The following is a 26272-nucleotide window of genomic DNA, read 5'->3' as shown; positions in this document are numbered from 1 at the left end:
TGCTGACATTGCAGGAAATTGTGCCTCTACTTGAGCCTTTGTGTGGATAATTATTTTTCCTGTTTCTTTTCCTTTGCTGGGGTGGGTGGGAGGGGGCAGGGAGGGAAGATTATCTCTAAAAAGGAATAGAAACTTCGAAATAAATGTTAAAGGTTGTAGAGGAAAGTAAATCTGATAAAGGAAACCACTGGAGCAAGCTAATTTTTATTGTCTGTAAATCACAGGAGTCATTCATCTATGCCCAGCCCAGATCATAATTTATTAATTAAAACCTTTTATAATAAAATGTGGTTTTTATCATTCATAGCATTTTGTCAAGATTCTGAAATAGCACCTCTTTAACTTTAAAATTTCAATCCCTCATGACTGTAGTAATTAAATCTTTACACTTGACTGCCAAATTTTAATTTATTATTAGATTTCTATGTCTTTATTTTCTGTAATTCAAGGCAGCATATCTAATGCTTCTGATCCGATTGCTTCACAGCAAAAACCTGAAAGGTGGACTCACCTGAGAAAGTGGCCCAAAGTCACCTAGCTGGCTTTGGTACCTAAGAGAGGACTAGAAGACACACAGTCTCCCAGTTGGTCTTCTGGTTTCTAGGCCCACACCTTCAGCACTGTACCAACCAGGAGCTTCAGTCGAGTGCTTCAAGAAACAATTTTTAACAGCTTTATGAGGTGAATTAGGCTGCCTTTATAACTTTTAGCAGTACCCAACTGAAGCCCCTGGTTGTGACACCTGCTCTGCCCAAATCCATCCTTTGCACTTGGTTGCCAGCCAATTATGATTATTTGCTAGCCTTCAGGGGAACAAACCTAGGGCTGCTCCTGTGGGTATTTATTTTGTGAAACCCATTAGATTTAAGAAAAACCACCTTTTCACTCATGTAATTTAACGTCACGCCTGATGAGCAAATTCTTTACACACTGGAATGTTATCCATAAGAGGATACTGATTTATATTCAAAACATTTCAAGCTTGAAATGGGTTATTCTGGTGTTATTGGAAATGTTCTGGATGTTCCAAGATGTTCAGTGCTTGATTTAGAACTTGTAACTTCTCCAAAAAATTAAAACAGTACTGGAAACTTTCCAGAAAGGTCTGAACAATTGTTTCCAACTTGAAACAGGGCATATTGAACAGAGTTTTTTTTTTTAAAAATAAAATGGCTGTCAGTCATTTTATTCTTAATTAAGCCACATAACAAATATAACTACTGGTATATTGTGTTCTTTTGTCCTTCAAAAGCTCCTTCATAAATGGGATTGTAGGACAGTGACTTAAAGACAAATATAATGTAACTGCAAAGCAGAAGTAGACAAATCGCATATTCCAGTTTAAATTTGCTTAGCTCATCTCACAGAGAATTGTAAATGTCTTTATAATACCTCTGGCTGTACCTAACTCCTTGTTTTATCCAATTCTCATCTATGTTTCAGAATTTCTCCTCTGCAAGGTGTGTGTGTGTGTGTGTGTGTGTGTGTGTGTTTATTATATTTCAACATACTCCTTTTAACCTCACGGTGAATTTTTGTTACTTTATTTGTAGAAGATGGAGAAATAGCAAATGTCCAAAACACAGTGGAGACGAGACCCAGTTTGAATACAGATCTGAATCCAGTGTTAACAGTCGCAAGATAAAACGGCAATCATTTGTAATATGCGCAGTAAGAAAAAGCATCCCCAAGTTTTGAGATTTTAGAAGCGATAGAAGAGAGAGGCAGCACAATATATATGATGTGTTTGGTTCTGAGAATGCATTTAAGTAAAGCAAAATCAGATTTGAGGTCAGGATGTATTCAATCGGTAAGGACAGCTGGTGTAATTTTCTAACTGCCCCCCAGCGATGCTATCTCAGGGTCATTTTGTGAAATTGATTTGCTCAGTAACTCTAGTAAGCCTCCAATGGGAGTTTCACTAAGAACTTTTTCAAAAATTAAATAAGGCCTAAAACTTTCATGAGAACCACTTTAGTGTAATGATTAAGGCACCAGGCTAGAATCTGGGAGACTGTGAGTTCTAATGCCAATGTAGGCAATAATCCAACTGGGTGACCTTGGGCCAGTCCTTCCCTCTCATTATCAAGAGAAGCAACCTAGAACTAAGAAGAAATTTCCTGACAGATCAATTAAGCAGTGGAACGATTTACTTCCAGAAATTATGGGTGCTCCAACACTGGAAGTTTTTAAGAAGAGATTGGACAACCATTTGTCTGAAATGGTATAGGGTTTCCTGCCTGAGCAGGGCATTGGAGTAGAAGACCTCCAATAATAATAATAATAATAATAATAATAATAATAATAATAATAATGATGATGATGATGATGATGATGATGATGATGTCAGACTTTGATGCTATCTCAAAATAAATGAATTTCCAAATTACCAATCTTTAAGGAAATCTCTTTATTCGAGTACAGCAACCGGATCATGACTCGTGCGGACAAGACTGACCTTTTGCCCCCCAATCCCTCCCTTTCCGATCCCCAATTCTCTGCTTCTCATTGGCTATCTTCCAAGTCACTCTCCTGACTTCTTGTCTCGTCATTTCACAGGAATGTTCCCCCCTCTTCATTTCCACGGAGACCGAGCTTCAAAGGGATTTAGCAGGCAAAAGTTCAGGGCTTATCTCCCTTTTCTATGTCAGCGTTGAGACGCTGACAAATAATATTATTATCCCAACTGCAAGGACTAATCTAGGCAATTGCTATAAATCAGCACCGATTCAAAAGCACCATCCCCCAATCCAATTCTATGAACCCTTTCCTATTAGCACCCCATCATCACTGTTTTAAAGCAGCGGTCCCCAACTCCTGATCTGTGGACCGGTTTTTTCTCTTTGAAAATGTTTTGCTTCTCATCCAAGAAGCTTCTTCTCTTCAGTTCTAAAGACGCCTCTTGGATGAGAAACAAAACATTTTCAAAGGGAAAAAAATCAAAAAAGTCCTGTTGCCTTTTGGAAAAAGCACCTTTGGGAGAATTGAGTCTGATGTTATCCAGCTTAAAGGCAGTCTGCAATTACATTTCATGTGCTTATTAAGGAAAACTGACAGTATTGCTTGAAAGGCAGTTTGGAAAAGAGTTACCCTGTGTCAGACCCCCTCTTCATAGCTTGGAGAGAGCATTCTGGAAAAGTGGTTTTAAGTATGTCTTGAAGACCCGGTCGTCCTGTTGGAAAGCGAAAGGGAAAGGGAAGGGAAAGCATTAGGCATATGACTTGGTGGCAAAGACAAGGCAGAACATAATAGCTTGATTTTCTCATTATTGCCTCATAACTAACTGTCCATTTTTATGTTCACTGTGTTAAACTAAATGTAGTGAAACCAGGGTTCCTAAGTTCTTAATAGAAAGTAAATTTTTCCCTTATCCAGTTGTGTCTGACTCTAGGGAGTGGTACTCATTTCCAATACACAGTTGAAGAGCCCAACATTGTCTGAAGATGCTTCCGTGCTTATATGGCCAGCATGACTATACCCCAAAGTGCATGGAATGCTGTTACCTTCCCACTGAAGTGGTACCTATTTATCTACTTGCATTTACATGCTTTTGAACTGCTAGGTCTGTATATTTTGTAAAAGTGGTTAGGTACTATGTTTTCTTAATGCAAGTTTAGTGTATTATGTGAAACAAACTAAACTGGCTATTGCCTGTTCCCATGTTTGTAAAACATGTACATAGTTTTCCCTTTTAATGCATTTTCTTGTCCAACTTATCATGAAAGGACTTCAGAAAAGGAGTACAAAGTCCTATTTAGAAACATTGAGACGGTCTCCGCATCAGGCTTGAGGCCTAGAAGTAATATACATGCCCATTTCAAATCCCATTAGACCATTAAATTCAGAATTTAAAGTTATTCAGAATGACTGCTTTAATTTTTCATTGCTCTTTGTACCAGGTAATTGGTATTCTTGTAATGACAATTTTTTTTGCTGCCATCCTGCCTCTCTTGCTGTTTGCAGAGCTGCCCTTTTCTTTGACTGCTACCTGCTTTTTCTCTCCTCCAAATCAGCCCTCAAATCCCCTTTTTTCTCCTTCCAAGGGGTGTCCCAAATCATTTCAAATTTAACCTTTTCTGTTTGTTTTGAGTTCTGTTAATAAACCCTTGTTAGGTTACAGTTAGTTCTATCTTATCACTTCTTATGTCCAGATTTGTATATATTTTATATGTTTATATGGGATTAACCAAGTTATGGGGAATCACACAAATAATATATTTTTCATAATGCATGTTCAGCCTGAAAAATAGATTTTGTCTTCATGTCATGCTGAAAAAAGCAACTATTTCTTGTTAAATATTGCATTTTAATGGTATTCCGAATAGAATAGAATAACAGAGTTGGAAGGGAACTTGGAGGTCTTCTAGTCCACCCCCCTGCTTAGGCAGGGAACCTACACCCCTTCAGACAAATGGTTATCCAACATCTTCTTAAAAACCTCCAGTGTTGGAGCATTTACAACTTCTGGAGGCAAGTTATTCCATTAATTGTTCTAACTGTCAGGAAATTTCTCCTTAGTTCTAAATTGCTTCTCTCCTGGATTAGTTTCTACCCATTGCTTCTTGTCCTACCCTCAGATGCTTTGAAGAATAGCTTGACTCCCTTCCCTTCCCTTCCTTTAGCACCCAGATTGTTGGGGGCAATATGCTGACTCCGTAAACCCTTTAGACAGGGCTGGAAAGCACTGTGAAGTGGTATATAAGTCTAAGTGCTAATGCTATTTCTATTCCATTGATTCTTCTCACCTGGTGATTGGTTGGTGACTTCTTGGCCCACTCATAAAGCCTCTGATAGACATGGCCATCATAGCTTCCCAGGGCTGAATTTAAACGTGCATCAGAAAAGTCAAAGGCATCCACCAATGGCACAGCATCTCTCCTGAAAGAGCACAGAAAATACTTTATGAGTCATAATTTATCAGTCATTAGTTCTACCCAAAAAAAGTACTGAAAGTACAGCCCAAGTATCGAACAGAAGTTTTCATATAGATATCAAAACTGACTGAAATCAGAAATGTAAAAACTAAAGGTACAGAGGTAGCAGCAATTTTTAAGCATCGAAGTAAACAAGTTTTTAAAAAATCAAGCACTGGTAAAATATGTGACTCATGGGCAGGAAATGGATGGATCACCATTGGGATAGAAGTTCCTAGAGAGGTAACCTATGACTGTCCCATATACTGCAGAACTACAGTTTTCAGTATCTTTTGCCATTGGCCCTGGCCTGAAGTTCCTGCAAGTAATAATTTGGGTTCCAGACTTCTGTCTGTATAGAACAGGCATGTCAAACTCGATTTCATTGAGGGCCGCATTAGGGTTGTGTTTGACCTCTGGGGGCCAGGGTGGAGGGGCCAGGGTGGGTATGGCCAGCTCGACATCACTTCTGTCGGGGGCGCCTGTGGTGGTACCGAGCACTCTGCCAGTGAAAACAGGCTCCTGAGCTCTGTTTTTGGCTGCCACGGCGTCCTGCAACCCTCTGCCAGTAAAAACGGAACTCGGGAGGGCTCCATTTTCATTGGCAGAGGGTTGTAGGAGACTGTGGCAGCCGAAAACAGAGCTAGGGAGCCCATTTTCACTGGCAGAAGCACCACGGGCCAGTCCTTTGCTGTTTCCAGGGTGATCCCACGGGCCAGATCTAAGTACTCTGCAGGCCGGATCCGGCCCCCAGGCCTTGAGTTTGACACCCCTGGTATAGAAGCATGTGTCCCTTTAACTTTGTAAAATCTAGAACGGGTGTCAAACGCGCGTTGTCATGTATCACAACTTTTTTCCCCTTCGCTAAATCAGGCGTGGGTGTGGCCAGTGTGTGACGCATCTGGCCATGAGTTTGACAGCCCTGATCTAGAACAACAGGAATTCAGAAGCAACTGCAAGGCTCTCTAACTGAGCATGGAAGCTAATGAAAGTTATACATATGAGCCAGAATGAAAAAAGATGCTTTGATCAACAATTTGCATAAGCTAAATAATAGTATAAAGAGTTAATTTTGTTTCACAACTCCCATTAATATAATTAACAAAATATGTTAATTATATTAATAAACAGTAGTGCAGCATAAACTATCCTTGACCTGATACAGTATAAAAAAGATTGGGCAGGTTAAAGCAAAAATTTAGTCTGCATACCAGCTGACCAGCCACATGGGGAAAGTCACATATCTTGCTCTTGCCAACTCTTGTAACATTTTAATCCAAATCTTGTCCTTTCCTTGTTCCTTTCCAGAAACCTAAGCCTCCCTCCCACATAACTTTTGCATTTACTCTTATCACCTTTCCCTATTTATGCAGACTTCCATTTCATTTTTTTGGGGTGGGTGGGGGTGGGGTGTAATATTAATGGCCCTAATTTCAATTCTGCTTTTAAGTATATTACTATTATTCCCACTTTCTAAAATACTCGTTTCTCCAAATTTCTTCCCAAATAGTATCATCACTTTCATTTTTAATTCCATTCATTTTACTGGAGGCTCCTTTTTTTTTAACCTTTTCTACCCACTTCTAATTTCCCTCTACATTTTCTTTCTTTGCTCTTTGATTACATTCTTTGAACTTGTACACATATCCTTTCAACAAAACCAAAAATATGTACCATAATTGTCCACCAATACAACCAGATTCTGCAAGCTTTATAAATTATATACACACGGTCCATTTGTTTTGCAATATAGTTTATTGTTCTATTAACTCTGAAGATAAAGCAAGAAGCTTATTGGAGCCGTACCCTCTTATGACCACTGAAAATTTTTCTCAGCGGTTCCATTGACCGTGGTTTGCTCCCAAAATGAATCAGCCTTTTTACAAACTTAAAGACTAGGATGATTCTCAGACCTCAAAAGACATATAATCCTGTTTTACAGAGGAAAGAAATGAGTTGGGCGGGGGGGGAATACTAGGATAGTATTTCAATGGTAGCAATAGAACACAAAATGAAAAAAGTAGTCATTATGGTTCTGTTTATAATAAGTCAAGTAAATTAGATCTAGGCTGCTTTTTTGCACTCTGTAAAACATCTTATCCTCTGCCAAACAGATGTTGCTTGTCCCGTTCATTTTCATTCTGTCAAACAACATTTATATACTGAGAAAACTCTTCTGTCTGCAGCCTTTAAGTGGGCAAATAATGCATCATAGGGCAAAACTTTGTCAACAAAGCTGTAGTACCTCAAATGGGCTAACTTACAGAATGTTAGGACCAGTGATGGAATTCAGTTTTTTTTTTACTATTGGTTCTGTGGGCGTGGCTTGGTGGGCATGATGTGGCTTGGTGGGCATGGCAGGGGAAGGATACTGCAAAATCTCCATTCCCACCCTGCTCCAGGGGAAGGATACTGCAAAATCTCCATTCCCACCCCACTCCAGGGGAAGGATACTGCAAAATCCCCATTCCCACCCTACTCTGGAGCCAGCCAGAGGTGGTATTTGCCGGTTCTCCGAACTACTTAAAATTTCCGCTACCGGTTCTCCAGAACCTGTTGAATAGCACCCCTGGTTAGGACCCATTATTTCTGAGGGAATGAAATGTGGGAAAGTTATGGCTGCTTCAGCACTGCTGGGCTGCTGCTATGGTCATGTGATATTTTTTTAATGTTCTGTGACAGTTTCCCAGCCATTTACATAATCTCCCACCCAGCAGCAGCCTACTGGGGAGGGGAGGGAAGGAAGGAAGTTAGTTTTCTGTTTTTCTGTTCAGGTAAGGAAGGATAGATGAGGGAGGGAAGAAAGGAAGGAACAGGGAGGAAGGAACAGAAAGAAAGAAGGAAAAGGGAAGGAAAAAGGGAGGGAGGAAAGGAAAGAGGAAGGTGGGAAGGAAAGTGTCAGCACTTCAAGCTGCATTTACTTTAGTGCTGACATAAGAAGGAGAAGCGGAGGCGTCTGGAAAGGGACGTTTGACTTTTCACCTACTTATTTTCCCTGGAGATAATATCCCCTAGGAGATGGGAGGGGAGGGAGGAAATTCCTTTGAGCTGGAGCAGTAGATTAGGGGTAGAGTGACTTGGAAGATGGCCAATGAGTGCAGAGGAGTGGGGAAAGGAAAGGGAGGGTTTTGGGTCAGGAAGTCAGTGTTGGCTGCGATGGAGTCGGAGTTAGAATGTTGTGCTTAATAAATGGGAGTTTTTCATCAAAGACTTTGTTTGAAATGCAATTTATTTGAGATGACCTCGAAACCTGACAGAAGGAAAGAAAGAAAAGAATTTCCAGTGCTCATTGCCAGGTTCCCATGAGGAAAATAAATGAGGAAATCAACCAGAAATTTGAAGAGGCTGATCTAGTGTGCACCTAGTGTGTTCCTCAATGACTGTGGCATAGAGCCAGTTTGATTTAGTGGTTAAGGCTAGAAACCAGAGACAATGAGCTCTAGTCGCATCTTAGGCATGAAAGCCAGCTGGGTGACCCTGGGCCAGTCACTGTCTCTCAGCCAAACTCTCAGCTCACCTTAGGCAACAGGGTTGTTGTGGGCAAAATTGGAGGAGGAAGGAGTATTGCAGTAAGTATGTTCACTCCCTTGAGATATTTATAAAAATAATAAAGGCAGGATACAATTAAAACGTATAAAAATAGACATTTCTTGGGCAAATTGGTTTTTGCTGCATATCGGACATTAATACAATTGGGAGAGTCCAGAGATATTTCACGAGAAGAATCCTCCACTCCTCTGCTCGCAAAAGAATACCTTATGCCACCAGACTTGAAATTTTGGCCTTAGACAATTTAGAACTATGCTGCCTTCAGTCTGACCTATGCGTAGTGCATACAATTATCCGCTACAATGTCCTATCTGTCAATAACTACTTCAGCTTCAACCACAACAAGACACGAGCACATGATAGATACAAACTTAAGGAAACCGCTCCAAACTTGATTGCAGAAAATACCACTTCAGCAACAGAGTGGTCAATGCCTGGAATGCACTACCTGACTCTGTGGTTTCTTCCCCAAACCCCCAAAACTTTAACCTTAAACTGTCTACTATTGACCTCACCCCATTCCTAAGAGGTCTGTAAGGGACGTGCATAAGCACACCAACATGCCCACCATCCCTGTCCTAATGTCCCCTTTTATTTGTAACCATCTCATGTATTCATAATCATGTTTATACATTTCATGTATTCACAATCTGTAATCTTATATATGCTTGACAAAATAAATAAATAAATAAATAAATAAAATAGATAAACATTAACTCCCTTTTCATATTCACTCACTCACACAGAAGGGAGTCCAGTGCCCACAGAAATGTCACATGATACGGTTAATCTTGATAGAGAAGCAGATGCAAAGTAGGTTTATGGAGAACAATAAAGCGATATCAGCGTTTCTCGAAGGATCCCTTAAATGTGCCAGCCTCCCTTTTTGTTTATCCAAAGATTAGGCAGTTTGTTAGATTTGCAAAAGTACCAGCCAAATACGGAATGAAATGCATTTTTGCGGAGAGAGGAAAACCACCTCACCGAATGACTGTCAAGAGGTCCAGGTATGTTTCAGTCACCCTGTCAATTTGTTCTGTAGAAAAATACGCATCCTGCATAAAATCTCCTGCATTAGAGAAAATCCCATGTAGTGCAAAGAGATCACAGAGATTTTTGAGGATCCTCCAGATGGCAGATTCTTTTGCATGTTTCTCCAACTCTTCAGTAAATTTTTGTACCACAATGTAATGGCTATGAGCCTGAAAAAGTTAACAGAGAGAGTCATATCCCAGATCTTTATACCATAAAGTTGAACATATATTAAAAGTTTGTATGTCAAAAAATGGTTGGAAAGAGACCCATTGGAAAAGTTCTACTACACAGTAGGGCTTCCATTTCAATATCTTCAGTAGCTGCTCAAAGTGATTTCAGGAACTGGGATCAGAAAATTTGTCTGGAAAGATTTTCACCTATCTGGGAAGTACATCTGAAAGGCATGTTTCTCCAAACGGGTTAATGTTCCCTCATATTTGGTCAGTTTGAGGTTGGAGGTGGGTGTGTCTAGACAAATCCAGTGGTGGGATTCAGCCAGTTCACACCACTTCGGGAGAACCGGTTGTTATCTTTCTGAGCAGTTTGGCAAACTGGTTGTTGGAAGAAATCATTAGGGCAGAGAACCGGTTGTTAACTTACTTGAATCCCACCAGTGGACAAATCCCCATGTTTTTATTAGAAAGTCTCTTGAGCAGCATTAACCTAAGTAATCGTTTGTGTCCACCATTTTGAATTTACATTCACCTAACTCCTCAGAGAAAATATAACAGATCCAAATGCATGGCCTGAGAAATTACTACAAAAAAGGAAAGTCAACAGAAAAGTTAAGAAAGAACAAATTGGTGGACCATGCAGGAAACAGATGACCCAACACTGCTTATTTTAAGGTAGGACTCTGTTCTTCTAACACACACATATACACACCAAATTAGACAATTGTTATAAGTCACGATTCACAGTCTGCCTTTGACCTAGAATATGACAATGCTACTCCAGCTGAGCCTGTGCTTCAGGATTGTCAGCTTCAGAAATTAGTAAATCAGGATTCAGTGGAAGCTGATCAGTTGCAAGCATCTCCTGTTCAGCTGGAGCAGTCAGATGACAAGGCACAACCCCAGAACTCAGATTTAGCCGCATATGGAAGCAAGCAGAACTATGTTCTTCAAGGAGGCTTCTTGCTAAACAAGAGCAAGGTATGAGTAAAAGCAGCCAGCTGGCTCCAGATAGATTTTGTTAGCTTGTGTGCTTTTAGTCCTTGTTGGAAACAAACATTTCAGCTACCCAGCTCTTGAATCATGTTCCTGCTTCATGTTTGTGCCTCTAGACCCATGATGGCGAACCTATGGCATGCGTGCCACCTGTGCAAGCATTGCCCTAGCTCAGCTCCAGTGGGAGGGCATCTGGGGGCAGGGGAAAGGCCTATTTTTCGCTCTCCCCAAGCTCCAGAGGCTTTCTAGGAGACTGGGGAGGGCAAAAACAACCTTCCCCACCCCCGGAGGCCCCCCGGAGGCTAGAAATGGCCCATTTGCTGACTTCCAGTGGGACTGGAAGGCCTGTTTTTCGCTCTCCCCAGGCTCCAGAGGCTTTTTGGGCTCCAGAGGCTTTCCTCCCACCCCCAGAGGCCCTCTGGAGGCTGGAAATGGCACGCTTCCTGACTTCCGGTCCCACCCCCCACAAGAAAGCCTCTGGAGCCTGGGGAGGGTAAAAACCGGATCTACCAGGCCCCCTGTGCCATTGTGTGCCAAAAGCAGGCAGAGCAGGGGGGAGTCGCACGCGCATGAGTGGGGGAGTGGGGCGCATTGAATTATGGGTGTGGGCACATGCACGCGTGATCCCCCCCACGCTCCCCACGCTTTTGGCACGTGACAGCAAAAAGGTTAGCCATCACTGCTCTAGATGAAACTTGAATTAGGAAATGCTAGATGTATTTTTTAAAAAATATATGGGAATGCTAGTGATAGGATGAAGAGTAGAACTGAAGCAAATGTTATAAGTCCAAAGCCTACTAACTGCATGAAACCTGACTCGACTAATATATATCTAATTTTGGATGACATATTTTGGGTGAAAAATTAATTTTAAAAGTTTCTTTTTAAAATAGGGAGAAGACATGGCAGATTAGAAAAAAGAACGGGCACACCTTGAAGCTTAAAGCTTAAAAAGTCAATGCCATCTTTCCCTTCCATTCTTCCTACACGAAAGCTGGCTTTGCAAAGTGTGAAGGGCCTTATTTTCCTTGGCTTTGTTGCCTGAGCCTAATTTAATTTAATTGGTTGATTCTCGGTTCCTGGCAAAATAACTGATCAGGGAAAAGCACAACATAGTTACCAACCATCGCAGCTCTTGCTAGTTGCACAGTGCACTGGTTCCAGGCTTCGTACTGTGTTTTCCCTGCCTGAACCAACTGCTGAAGCTTCATTGCTGCATTTCTTGTAAACCTGAGAAGAGAAGAATGCGAACAAATATTAACATGTCAAAATGTTCAACGAATTTAAAAATTGATTACCTCATTTCTAAAAAATACTCTTAATTGCAGAAGATGAGGACTGATCTACCGATGCAGTGACCCGGGAGGGTGGAATTCTGGAATGAAGAATTGTGAACAAAAGAGTTTTCTGAACACGGTGATATATAAAATAACCCTCACTGCAATTCAAAAACAATTCAATACACCAACAAAAGACCATGTTGCAACTTTACAATTTTCCCATTATGCTACATGGGAATCTCAGGTTCTGCTTGATGTTTATAAAATAGTTACATTTCAATATGGATTGTTTTTCTGTACCATCGGTGTAAAGATCTGACTATGTGAGTATTTGGTCCAAATATTAATTAGTGGAGGTGATTATGATGCTATGGGTAAACTATATCAGTTGAGGTGTTTCATCAGCAGTCCTGAAGACAAAGTCATGAGATCTAAAAATATTTTATCCAGTGGCCTTCCCAGAAAGCAAGTTCAATAGAATCCTCTTCCAACCAATTATTTATGAATGAGACAGGGGCATCCTTTTGAAAATAGAAGCTGCTAGAGACAGGAGACGAAATTGACTATAAACAGTCCTGCTAACAAATCTGGAGCCTTTGATTCTGTTTACTTGGCTGGGAAAGCAGGCCTGCATAGATTCTGTTTTCTAAAAGTATCATCTCCATCTCCTCCTCCTCCTCCTCCTCTCCTCCTCCTCCCGTCCACTTCTTTCTCCCTGGTGTACTATCCCTGTCCCTGTCCCTCATCCCATCTCTATTTTATTTTCATTTTTGCACTTTTATTAGAAGGAGAGAGGAAACCACATGCATGGGCCATGAGAATATGTGTGCATTCTTGTTTATGAGGTAAAGTGATGAGTGATGCAGTAAATCATTTAATTTTATAAAGGGGGATCTTAATTTACAAGGAGTTCATTTTAGTCAGTAGTTAACATTTGACTTTAATGGGGCAGTGGACAGAAGCATGCACACAATATCTTCAGTATGGTTTCAGCTGCAATTGGCATCCTTAAATGGACAAGGTAGGAAACTGAATTTTACACAAGATTTCTATTTTTGATTCCACCCCCACCAGTTTATTCTTCCTTTGGAGATGAAGAATCATCTTCCTTGGGTAAGTATAGTACTGAATGAGAGGTTTTTTTAAAAAAATGATGATGCACTATTAGTTGATGTCAATTCTTAGTGACAACACAGATTTTCTCCTGTTATTATATTAATATTACCAATTTGTTTAATCTTTAGGAGTTAGGGGAACCAACTGAAGAACGTATGAGTTCGGGAAGAAGCTTATATTAATAGAATAGAATAGAATTCTTTATTGGCCAAGTGTAATGGGACACACAAGGAATTTGTCTTTGGTACATGTGCTCTCAGTGTACATAAAAAGACAAGATAAATTTGTCAAGAATCATAAGGCAAAACACTTAGTGATAGTCTAATAGTAATAGTAATGCAGCCTTAGTGAATAGTTTGACAGTGTTGAGGGAATTATTTGTTTAGCAGAGTGATGGCATTCGGGAAAAAACTGTTCTTGTGTCTAGTTGTCTTGGTGTGCAGTGCTCTATAGCGTTGTTTTGAGGGTAGGAATTGAAACAATTTATGTCCAGAATGCGAGGGGGTCTGTAAATATTCTGCCTCATCTTTAATTTTCTCTGATCTTTTACTATCCAACCTTTGGATTGGCATGTAATACATGTACCTGCAATATTCATTTACTGACTGAAGTTACAACAGTGCTTTAAAAAAGTGTCTTATAACTGGGTCCTTGCATTGAACAAGCATCACAGCATCCCTAAGATCATGTGATCAAAATTCAGGCGCTTGTGACCTGGAATGTATTTACAACAGCTGCAGCATTACAAGTGCATAACAGCTGCATCATTTGTGACCTTCCCAGATGGCTTCTGACAAGTAAAGTCAACAGGGGAAGCCAAATTTGCTTAATGACTGCATGATTCACTTAACAACTGCAATGACTTGCTTAAGGACTGTGTTAAAAAAAGTCATAAAATCAGGTGGAATTCACTTAGCAATGGAAATTCTGATCTCAGTTGTGGTTGGAAGTCAAAGACTACCTGTATATATCAAACTCTATCCCAGTTTCTTTATACCAACCTGAGGGCTCGATGCTTATAGGCATCTGTGTAAATATCAGGATTTAAGAAATCCATTTTTTCCTGGGCTTGACATTTTCCAAAATTCACTGAAGAAAAGTAGGCAACTGATGAAGGAAGTGGCTGGCCCATTTGTGCCATTCCATAGCATTTTATAAGAAATCTACAAAATAAAGAAGAAAAATGAAAACCAAGACACACCCTAAGACGTGTTGAATGATGACAATTATTTTCAGAGATAAACAATAGGGATGCAAAAAAAAGATAACTTTTGGACATCAGAATACAGAAAATATCTTTACTATGTAGGTAATCTGTGCTCACATTATTTGCCCTGTTTCCTTATGAATGAATGCTACACCACTATATTTCCTTAATTCCTTAGTTCAGCCCTGTCCCTTTAAAGATAACCACCACAATAAAAAAAGAAAGAAAAAAGTATTCTTTTCTGGAACCTGGGAGAGACACTCAGTCCAGCCAATTTTTTTCCCTTTCTCACAAAAGCTGTAATTTAAGTATTCTTGCAGCTTTGACCCCTAAGAAGTTGGAATGTTCTTGGATATTCTGTTCCATAAGATTTCTGGAGCCAATGAGCAGTAATAGCTCCACATCTTTAAGTACAGAAATATACACACATAGAAGTAAGAAGGCAAATGTGAAAGTTCTCCCTGCAGCATTTCCCTGCAGGAACTCCTTTCATAATATGCAAGTGCTGGAAAATCAAATACCTGGACTGCTAGAGACCACTCACTTTATAAACAAGCTGCAGAAGTGCTTGTAAAAGGTATTCTGGAAAAGCTTCTGAAATCAATAGAAATAGAAATAATAGGACTAGGACTAGGACTAGGACTAGGACTAGGACTAGGACTAGGACTAGGACTAAGAATAGAATAGAATAGAATAGAATAGAATAGAATAGAATAGAATAGAATAGAATAGAATAATTGGAAGGGACCTTGGAGATCTTCTAGTCCAACCCCCTGATCAAGTAGGAAATCCTATACCAACTATTTCAGACAAATAGTTGTCCAATCTCTTCTTTAAAACTTCCAGTGTTGGAGCATTCACAACTTCTGGAGGCAACTTGTTCCACTGATTAATTGTTCTAAGAGTCAGAAAATTTCTTCTTAGTTCTAGGTTGCTTAGTTCTAGGATGTTTCTAGCAAGGCTTCAGAGATGAAAGGTAACATTTTTTTCACTGAAGTTACCTGGCTGTTTGCAGCAGGAGAACAGTATTTTCTCCCTCATAAGTACATGACGGGACCACTTTCGTATAAATGGAAGGCAGGCCACTGAGAAGAGAGTAGCCATGTCCCCCGCAAGCCCTTCGACACACCTCCACTCCAGCTGTGCAATAATCGGTAGTGATCACTTTTATGCCTGCTGCCAGGGCGTGAAGCTGCAAAATGGCAGAAATTAAAATGGTAAGATAGATCTGGTTTGAGATAGTGGTGAATTGTACTTGGGCACAAAGCCAGCTGGCTGACCTTGGGCCAGTCCCTCTCTCTCAGTTTAAGGAGGAGGCAATGGCAAACCACTTCCAAAATCTTGCCAAGAAAACTGCAGGGACTTGCCCATGAAGTTGCCAGGAGGAAACACTGACTCAAAGACATTTTTAAAAAAATTAAATTACCGTATTTTTCGGAGTATAAGGCGCATCTTTCCACCCCCCCACTGGCCCCCACCCTTTGGCCTCTGCCTCCCAGCAGTTTACTTCCTTGCAGCAAGCAGCAAGAAGAAACAGCTCATTTCAGCTTCAGCACAGCCTAATTAGCACAGGTTGATTGGATCGGCCTCCCGACTCTCAGCTGTTTTGGTCTCAGCTGTTTTGCTCCGGCCTCTGCTGCTTGCTGCAAGGAGGTAAATTTCTGGGAGCAGATTTTTTTTTTCTTGTGCTAATCAAGCTATGCTAAAAATGAAAATGAAAGTAAAGCAGGCTGTTTGCTGTTCGCTGCAATGAGGCAAAATTGCTGGGAGGCAGAAGCAGAGGCAGATTTCTTTTTTTTTGTTTTGTTTTCCTCATCAAAAAAGGTAGGTGTGTCTTATAGTCCGGAACGTTTTATACTTTGAAAAATATGGTAAATTATTTTTTTTTAAAAAAGGTATATAACTCCAATACTTCCATAGAGAATATGAAAAATAAATGAATAAGCAAGCACACTTTCTTTCTTCTCATGTACATTCATGAATTTACATCTATTGCTACTTTATATTCACAGCTCATATGGTAGATTCAGACCAGGGATTTGGGGAAGGGAACAAGTGCAGTATAAATAAGTAAAACTTCTTTAGGTTAGTCTTCTCTAGCCTTCAAAAGTCTTGCAACAGCAAGTCTGAGAACCTCCTATTGGAATGACCCTCAAATCTGAAGGACATCAGCTTGGAAAAGATTTTATTTGCTCAAAGGTAGGCAAGAAATGCTTACCAGTGGTTGGATCAAGTCCCACTGATTCATACTGGAGAGAGTTAAGCACACCCTTAAAACTCTCTTTACCTTCTTAAATCAATATTTCATCTATTAAAAAAGCATTACTGCTATTAATAATAGCATCCATACTGGACAACAGATTTAAAAGCTCTTAACATTACTTGGACCATGTCCGAAGTCTTTGTTTTGTGGTTGTAAAACAAGCCAATGCACAAATATCTCTTGAAACCACAACTGTCCATTGAACCAAAGTCTTCTGTTTCAAACAAGGAAAAAGCTCCAATCACATTCCTCCTGAAATAATCCCTTTGGATTGCTTTTAAAAATCATTTTATTAGTGAAGTACAGAAAACAATAAAAAATGACATTTCAATTAAAAAATCTAAATCAATGCTGCTCAAACTTGGCAACTTTAAGATGTATGGATTTCAACTCCCAGAATTTCCCAGTCACATCTTAAAGTTGCCAAGTTTGAGAAACACTGTTCTAGATATTACAATGATGACATGTATATACTAAATGAAAAAGAAACCAAACCACAGAAAAAAGGGATCCATGAGCCACAGTGGTGCAGTGGTTAGAGTGCAGTACTGCAGGCTACTTCTGCTGCCTGCCGGCTGCCTGCAATTTGGCATTCAAATCTCACCAGGCTCAAGGTTGACTCGGCCTTCCATCCTTCTGAGGTGGGTAAAATGAGGACCCAGATTGTTGGGGGCAATATGCTGACTGTACACCGCTTAGAGGGGGCTGTAAAGCACTGTAAAGTGGTATATAAGTCTAAGTGCTATACAATAATAATGAAACAAAATTAAGTTAATGCCTAAGCTTGTTAAATGTAGTCCACATTGAAACATATTGTTCCATCTTTCATTTTTAGATATAATGACATCTTTAAAATCTATAAAGAACACATACCTTGAACCTACAGGAATTGCTACCAGAGTATGAGTACAGTGCCTGCATAAGAGTTTGAAGTATATGGGGTATTTCTATTTTATACTGTATTTTAATATTTTAAGCATCCTTATTTGGATTCTCAAGACATAGGACATAGCTCAAACTCCAATTCAACAGTCACTGACTTGTGAGTAATTTTTTTACTGAAGACCATGAGATATTTTTTCTGAGTGGATATGAAGTGGATACTGAAGAGCAATTTTGCTGACTGATGAAATGGGCCAACAGTTTTCTAAATACATGAGAAGATGCTATATGTCTCTTTCACATTACCTCTGGAAGCAAGTCAAATTTTCCTTCTTTGGTCTGATTGTAGCATTTCTGGAAAGTGTCCTGCAGATAGTCGCAAATAAAATGAAAGGCATAGGCAGTGGCCAGCTGAGGAAAAAGCTTCTGCTGCTGGGTCTGATAGTCTAAAATCTTAGCCTCTGGATCACTGAGGAAAGGGAATATTGAGGGTTAACCACGATGAACGGAAACTTTGCCCACATATCTTCAAATTATCTTCACAACAGAAGGAGCTTTCTACTTTCACTTGATTACACTGTTGGCTTCCATTAGCAAAGTTAGTGCAAACCACAAAATCTCAGCTTCTTTTCCCTCTTTTTCACAATAGGAAAATGGAAAGATCGGTCAGTTCAGTTAAGTGAAGTTACAGTTCTTTATTTCATCTGCAGATTAGCATGAGACATGCTGGCCATGGGGGATACAGTTTGGATTTGCCTCATCCCAGATAGCCAGTTTGGTGTACTGGTTAAGGCAGGGGAGTCAAACTCAAGGCCCATGGGCCGGATTTGCCCACTGGGTGCTTAGATCTGGCCTGTGGGGCCAGCCTGGAAATAGCAAAGGACTGGCCCGGGGTGCCTCTACTAGTGAAAATGGGGCATGGGGGGGCTGTGCCCCCCTGTGTCCCGTTTTCACCCTGGACAGCCTTCTGCAGCACTCTGCCAATAAAAATGAGATGCAGGGGGCTGTCTGTGCCCCGCACCCCCTGTTTTGGCCAGCAGATTGCTGCAGGAGGCGTCCATCCTATCTGCCGTCTGTCCGTCCCCCCCCCGCCCCGCCAGCAGGACAACTACAATGCTGATCCCGCCCTTGGAGAAATCCAGTTTGACACCCCTGGGTTAAGGCACCAGACTAGAAACCAGGAGACCATGAGTTCTAGTTCCTAGGCATGCAAAGCTAGCTGGAAGAGCAGTCATTCTCTCCAGGCCTATCAAACTGGCAGCCAGCAGGCCGGATGCACCCACCCTAGCTCTGGAAAGGGAAAAAATGTTTCAATACGTCCATCATGTGACGCGATCAAATTTGACACCCATGCTCTATTCCAACTCACCTCCCAGTGTTGTTGTGGGGAAAAAATAGGAGGAGAAAGAAGTATTAATATGTTCACCGCCTCAAATTATTGATCAATATAATAAAGGCAGGATATAAAAAAATACATCCTTTATCTTCCCAAGAACTGTCTACTGCCAAGTTTAGGTAATGTCTGTTTTAATATTTAATCATCCAGTAACAGCTTTTGTGGAGTAAATCTCTTCTTAAGGACCAGATTCTTTATCAGCCATAACTGATCTATGAGGAATTGCTGTTGCAATACGAACATTTAGGTAGTAAATAACTTAATTCCAGATCTAAAACAAGATATGATGACTACATCATTTTAATGCATCTAACCATAATTTTTCTTGTCAGATTTTTGGCAAATATATATAAGCATATAAATACAAAGTAAGAGTAAGAGCTGGGAAAACACATTTTTACCTAACTCCCTAGAAACAGAAATAGCAAATTGAGGTCCAGCATAGTCAAATCCGAACCATAGCAGGATATGCTACAAAGGGCATTAATAATAAGATAAAGCAGCCTTTTATCAGTAGATTCTCCAATTTCTACCATAACATAAAAGCAATAAAATCAAATGTTGCATTCAATTCCACGAAGGCTGCAAAAAACAAAAAACAAAACCAGCCCTTTAAGGCTTGTTAGTATTTTTTATGAATTGTAATAATATAAACAATGGTTTAGGATTGACCAATTTTCTCCAAATGCTGCCTAAGGGTCAGTGAATACATCTCTTTCTAAGAAAAAAATTGAAGCTATTATTCTCATGATTGACAGTAAATTGTATTTATATTTTCCTGGCTCATTGACTTTGACCTGTTTAAAAATAAAAATGACTGCTTTGTTTCAATCAGAAAGAATCATATCAAAAATTACTTCCTGGAAGTACATAAATCAACAACAAAACCCACCAATATTGATTGAATTGAATTAAATAAATTATCAATGCCAGGTGACTTCCTAGATTTATGCTAATATATTGTGGAAAACATTTCTTTGGTAGCAACATGGATCAAAGTTGGGAGAGTTGAGCTGTGACTATGACATCCATGGGAAAATCACATTGTATGGCATTTGGAATCCCCCCTAATATTTCTAAAACAATTTTCTCATGCTTGAGCAGAAGCATAATGCTTCTATAACAATTCTAGGCAATAGAGTTCAGAATAAGTGCTGAAAATTGTAGTTTAGCAACATACAGAACAGTACCAATTTCTTATCCCTGCCCAAAATTGAAAACAATATTGTAAAAAGAGATTAGCATTATGTGTGCATGTGTAACTATGGGAAATTAAGCATTCAGACAGAAGCATTTCTCTCTTTTCATATCATACCCTGGTTTTAACTCAGATTGCCGACGCACCACCGAATATCGGATAGCAATAGTACAAGCCTTCATCAGACAGGGAATAACTGAACTCCGAAGTATGTTCACACGAATCACAATCATAGTAAAATAGTTGATTTTCTCAGATCCTTGCTTCTTATATTGACCATCTGGTAGAACCTGGAAGATCAGATTTAAAGACAAAGGTATTGGAGAACAGAGCTGATGGGCATGAAGAAAAAAATAATTTTCAGAATTTATTCTTAAATCCTGCATATTTTGTGAGTATGAGAAAGAAAGTGCAACATTGCCAGTGAATTTATTTATTTATTTAGCATATGGTTGGTCACACACAATATTAAAACACTTCATTTTTACAGGTTAAAAACAATTAAAACAATAAAAAAGCAGTAAGAAAACCTAAAAGGAAAATAGAAATAACATTTCAAAGTTTAATGTCGAGTTTGGAGATCCAATCAGTAGCTGCCGTTGTTATGCAGAGGAAGTCCCTAGAATCTCCTGGATACCTTCTGTTAGGGCATTCCCTCGCTATATGGTGGATAGTCTGTTGAGGGCCCCCGCAATCACATTGTGCTGAAGGTATCTTTCCCCATTTATACAGGGAGTCAGCACACACCCCATGAGTTGTTCTAATTCTATTATATGTCACCCATATGTGTCGGGGTAGGCTAAATCCTGGAGGTATACTACTAGGACTGATATGCTCGGAGACATTTTGGGGGGAACAGCTATTCCACGCCTCCATCCACTTTTGTGTGGTGTTCTGATGATCGGCCATCAATTTACACGCTGTCAAGATTGGTGGATTTCTTGACTTTAATCGGCATCTTAAGAGATCAGGAATGTACCCATGTATGGGTATATAAGGAGGCAAAGTTACTCGTGTCCGTGGCAATCCTTAAGTCACACGTGCCTCCTGGGTGGTGCTAAATGAGTAACAGACGGACTGGTAGCCAGACATCCGCGAGGATCTCCTGGCTTCACACACAACCTCATGGTCCTTTTAAGGACCTTTTAAGTTCCAAAAAACTAGCAGAAACAGCAGAAATAACAAAAATTGCCAGTGAAGACTGTGGCTGAGAAGCAAATACGGGCCAATTTTGCTTCTTCATCCTATATGAAAATTATGGGTGAACTGTGGTATATTTAATGTGAACCAAAGTGTACTTCAGCTAAAGAGTAACACCCCCCCCTCACCAATGTCTATGGAGATTCTCAACTATCCAAGACACGCTTTCCCAAAGGTGCTTTTTCCAAAGGCAACTAGACTTAGTTTTTCCTTCAAGACATTTTGCTTCTCATCCAAGAAGCTTCTGGAGAAACAAAGTCCAGTTGCTTTTGGAAAAAGCACCTTTGGGACACTCTCCCCAACATAACACTAAAAAGGAAAATCCATTACAAAAGCTGAACGATTTGAGTGTTCCTTTTTAAATTTATGTTTAAAAGGAAAATCAAAACTAGTTCTTCCACAAAATATTTTTGGGCTGACAAATGCTGTCTAGATTGACTGTGGTATTGGTATATGTTTAGTTGGCTCCAGAAAGAATTGGAGAAAATAACAAAATTTATTTATTTATTTATTTATTTATTTATTTATTTATTTATTTATTAATTAGTTCGATTTATATGCCGCCCTTCTCCAGAGACTCAGGACGGCTTACAATGCTTTAAGCAATAGCCTTCATACTTTTGTATATACCTGCTTAGTATTGAACTCGCAGTAATTGCAGGCAGCTGGCAGCTAAGTACTACTTTAACAGCAGTTTTTAGTCCGCTGCGCCACCAAGGCTCTTAATGCAAAGACTTGTAAGTAGAAGTAGAATGACTGTGGCAAGAGAAAGCAAAGATAGTATCAACAATAATAGGCGCCTTGGGTGGAAATCCCAAAAACCTCTGGAGCACTATTTGAATACTTTCGTCATTGACAAAATCACCACCAGTCAATTGCAAAAGGTAGCTTTGCTGGGAACTGCTTACTCCTGAAACAATGCCTTTAACACTATCAAACAACAACATGCCTTGCCCAGGTCCTTGGGAAGGACTCGATAGGTAAATAAAGATGCCAAATTTAATCCAAACATCTGGCTGACTGTGCAAACAACAATACTAGTAGTAATAGTAGGTAGGATTCCCAGGGTTCAACTTTTTACATTTCAACCTTCTATAGCCCTGGCTACTACAATTTCAAATAGTGCAGTAGAATGGAGTAGTGTGGAGAGGGGAGGGGAGGGAAAGAGAGGAGATGGGAGGGGAGGGGAGGGGAGGGGAGAGGGGAGGGGAGTTAGAACAATTAATAAATGGAACAACTTGCCTCCAGAAGTTGTAAATGCTCCAACACTGGAAGTTTTAAAGAAGAGATTAGATAACCACTTGTGTGAAGTGGTGTAGGGTTTCCTGCCTAAGCAGGGGGTTTAACTAGAAGATCTCCAAGGTCCCTTCCAATGTTGTTAAATTATAAATTAAAGAGCGGAGGAGAGGAGAGGGAGAGAGAGAGGAGAGGAGAGGAGAGGAGAGAGGAAAATTTACTAAAATTCTGACAAAATTCTGAACCAGGTGTCAGAATTCTATGCCCTTTGATACTCTGAAACTGATTGGAATACATGAAAATTATTTATCTATACCTGAGAGAATTTGGCCAGCATGTTTTCTCTTGGAACACGGACATTCTTCAGGATGAGGAAGCCATTGTCAATATTCTCAAAGCCCATTTTGGGACCTATATCCCCTACAGTTATTCCTGAGGAATAATAATAATAATAAAAAAGAGCAGTGAGTAACATGATTTCATAAAATGGAAATCTTCCATTGCACACTGGGGATACAAAACAAATCTGTTAAAAGAAATGCAAAAGGAGGAAAGTATTGGAAGGATTTGCAGGGGAAATCCTTAAAACCACCACTGGAAAAGTTGAATAGGAAGCTAGGTGGTTTGGAGAGAGAGAGAAAAAAAAATTGAAATAAGCTTCCTTCTCTTCAAAGATTGAATAAGCTTCAAAGATTGAATCTTTGAAATTGCTAGAAACATGGTAGGATGTACCTCTTCATTTAAATATCCAAGGTGGGATGAATTACACTTTAGACAGTGGTGGGATTCGGCCAGTTCGCACCACTTCAGGAGAACCGGTTGTTAACTTTCTGAGCAGTTTGGCAAACTGGTTGTTGGAAGAAATCATTAGGGCAGAGAACTGGTTGTTAAATTACTTGAATCCCACCACTGACTTTAGGATAATAAAGGAATTAATCAATGGTTTGGCCAAACCCATGAATAATCCAGGAGAAATGATGAAGTTAGGGTGCAAGATGTCTGAAGGATAGCCCATCTTGAGTCTGTCTTCAGAAAAGGGAAAAACAAAGACCTAGGAAATTACAGACTAGTCTTACATTGTTATCTAGGAAGTTTCTAGAACAGGGCTGTCAAACTTGCGGCCTCCAGGCCAGATGCACGCCCACACCCAGTTTAGTGAAGGGGGAAAAGGTCAGGATACGTCACATGACACCGCCATGACATGAGTTTGACACCCCTGTTCTAGAGAGATCAAAAATGAATTTAGCATTCTTTGGTTAAGGGTCCTCCTCCTCCTCCTCCTCCTCCTCCTCCTCCTCCTCCTCCTCCTCCTCCTCCTCTTCCTCTCCTTCTCCTTCTCCTTCTCCTTCTCCTTCTCCTTCTCCTTCTCCTTCTTCTTCTTCTTCTTCTATCTGGGAGAATGGAAAGACTCCTGCCTTACTCTTCCCAAGAGCTTCATAAAAACATCACCTTGACCTGGAGAATGGTCTCTGAGGCTGCGGATTTGTACAATGAATGGATGCATGCCATAACAACGTCCTTTCAGATAAAGTTGAGCAAAAACCACAGCATGAGTTGCAGTTCGGCCCACTGCAAGAAGATGGGAAGAAAAGAAGTTATCATTTGGTTAAAAATAATGGACCAGAATATCCCAGGTCTTACTATATAATGTCACTAAGTATTCAATTTAATTGTTAAAATCATCATAAAGAAGACAAGACCCAAACACTTGAAATTGACTTGAAAAGTTCACTGCTTGGTCCTCACTGATTTTGGAATATTTTCAACGAACAATGATTCTATCAAGAAAGTTTTAGCCTTCACATTAATAAAGGCTGCAGGTAAACAAAATGTCAGGTCCCATAGCTTCCTATAGGGACGCTGTCATTCTGATGGGACAGGGGAGGCTTGAGTGGGGGATCTCTGTATGAAGTTTCTGTTTCTATTCCTTGCTTTGCCTGGCTGTAACTTTAGGAACCTTGGGAGAGGGGGAAAGGAATGTGCTTCGAGCCATCTGCCTTATATTGTCTCTGGAAGAGAGTGGCAGCGTTGCCTTGGAAACTGGTGTTTATCACCTTCTCGGCCTGAGTTTTTCATAACATCTTCACACCTCGGGATCGGCTCGATGATGGACTGGACTTTGGAATAATAATAATAATAATAATAATAATAATAATAATAATAATAATAATAATGACTTTATTGTCATTGTATGTGTATACACAGTATACCCATACAACAAAATTCACTTAACACCCAAAGACCAGGTCCAACTCACATAACAATCTCCAAACACACTCCCACACACCACAATTCCCTACCCCTAAACCACCTAAACATCCACACAACAGACCAAGGGGCTCTGTTTGCAATGGTTTAACCTACAGTTTGAGCGGGAAAACCTTAGTTCCTGCCGACACCTTCTTGCTATCACTATCTTCCAATAGAAGTTCCTTTTGAAGTGGCTTTCATTTCAAGAGTTCTGCTTTCTTGAGAAGACTGGTGAGGCAGGACCTTACCCAAAAGAAGAAATGAATCTAGCAATTCCTTCCATTTAGTTCCAATTCACCATCATGCTTGGTACTTACGGTCTCCTGGCCACCATTTCATGGCAGAGAAGGTTGGCGTGTTTATGATAAACTCCTGAGTGGCCACATCAAATGTGGCTGTGGTCTCCAAGCCTCGAAGATTAGATCCTTTGCAACAAAAAGATAAAAGAGACAATTTTATGCATACCCGACAACTAGCAGCAGATTTCTAACTATTTCCAAAAGTGCTTTTTCAAAGTCCAGTTGAACTTTGAAAAAGCACTTTTGGGACAACCATGACCTAGATGACTGAGAATCTCCATAGACATTTGCTAGCAAGATTTGCTAGCAATCCTAGATTGTCTTTTCTCAGGAATGAAATTTGCGCAAAGTTTCTCTTGTGAGCAAATTCCAACCATGCAAAGATCTCAATTAAAAGTAAGGTTGTAATATTTTAATATTTCCTAACATGATTTTGGGAGTAGAGCTTGGTATAAGAACTCATTGAATGACAATCTCATTTTGTCTGGACTTCTAGGTCAATTCTTAAAACACATACACACGCACACCAATAAATATGAGGTTTCTAAAACATTTATACAAAATCATAAAATCACTGTCTGGTTGAATTTGTCTAACAATTTACTATGACTAATTTTTCCATCCTTCAGAGATCACAGCTTTGACCTAAAGATCAACTTGAACCTTTGTGGCAAAATTAGCATAATTCTGCACCTATTCTCTAGTTATAGGCTGGAAGGCTGGGTGCCTATCCAGGTGAACTTATTATAAGGCCCCAAATTACTTAGGGACCAGGCACAATAGGTAGTTGGAGAAAGGACTCTGCTCTCATTTCTGTTGACAGACACTGCCTCATACTGCTCAGTGATTGTAAAGGACAACTGAACGGAAGGACTTTGTACTAAAAGTTAATTAAGCAAGAGGTCTGCTCAGGCAGAATCCGGAACGTAGAACTACTTTATATATTAGACTTTGTATTGTTTTGGTTTGGTCAATTGCTAGGCCTCTTTACCTAAGCATTAGGTTATTCTCAAGTGCTTGTAGCCAACTGCCTGGAAGACATGGAGGTTAAGAATATTTATTTCTTTAGCATTGGGTTATTCTCAAATGCTTATAGCCAACGGGATACAAGACATGGAGATTATGAATATTTATTTCTTTAGGGTTAGGGTTAGGGTTACATTCTATTTGTATAATTATTTTTCTGAACACAATTTGCATTGCAATTGATTGTGAAGAATGATGATGACGGGATACTATTTGACAAGGGAAGTGGCCATACAACAATGGAGAAAATAAT

At 39.9% G+C, this 26272-nt stretch overlaps 1 protein-coding gene and 1 long non-coding RNA gene across 2 annotated transcripts in view; one reads left to right on the top strand and one right to left on the bottom strand.

Annotated features, from left to right (window-relative positions):
* Positions 1 to 2395: 2395 nt before the first annotated feature.
* Positions 2396 to 26272, bottom strand: part of ACOX2 (acyl-CoA oxidase 2) — a 32737-nt gene continuing 8860 nt past the window's right edge. The window contains exons 5-15 of the mRNA XM_034408773.3: positions 25012 to 25119; positions 23894 to 24013; positions 22761 to 22876; positions 20126 to 20298; positions 17721 to 17883; positions 15271 to 15461; positions 14064 to 14225; positions 11791 to 11896; positions 9447 to 9664; positions 4746 to 4878; positions 2396 to 3172 (exon numbers count right to left, since the gene is read on the bottom strand). Coding sequence (XP_034264664.1) covers positions 3110 to 3172; positions 4746 to 4878; positions 9447 to 9664; positions 11791 to 11896; positions 14064 to 14225; positions 15271 to 15461; positions 17721 to 17883; positions 20126 to 20298; positions 22761 to 22876; positions 23894 to 24013; positions 25012 to 25119 — 1553 coding nt within the window. The 3' untranslated portion in view covers positions 2396 to 3109. The remainder of the gene's footprint in view (positions 3173 to 4745; positions 4879 to 9446; positions 9665 to 11790; positions 11897 to 14063; positions 14226 to 15270; positions 15462 to 17720; positions 17884 to 20125; positions 20299 to 22760; positions 22877 to 23893; positions 24014 to 25011; positions 25120 to 26272) is intronic.
* LOC148115567 (uncharacterized) lies at positions 10215 to 12532 on the top strand. The gene is made up of 2 exons (XR_015731684.1): positions 10215 to 10345; positions 11560 to 12532. It is a non-coding gene; the product is annotated as an uncharacterized LOC148115567 (long non-coding RNA).

Source organism: Pantherophis guttatus, chromosome 2 (genome assembly GCF_059756535.1).
Source record: "Pantherophis guttatus breed Tessera chromosome 2, ASM5975653v1, whole genome shotgun sequence".
In the NCBI taxonomy this organism is placed as follows: domain Eukaryota; kingdom Metazoa; phylum Chordata; class Lepidosauria; order Squamata; family Colubridae; genus Pantherophis; species Pantherophis guttatus.
Note: the sequence above shows the minus strand (reverse complement) of the source record. Positions and strands in the feature narration are given on the sequence as shown.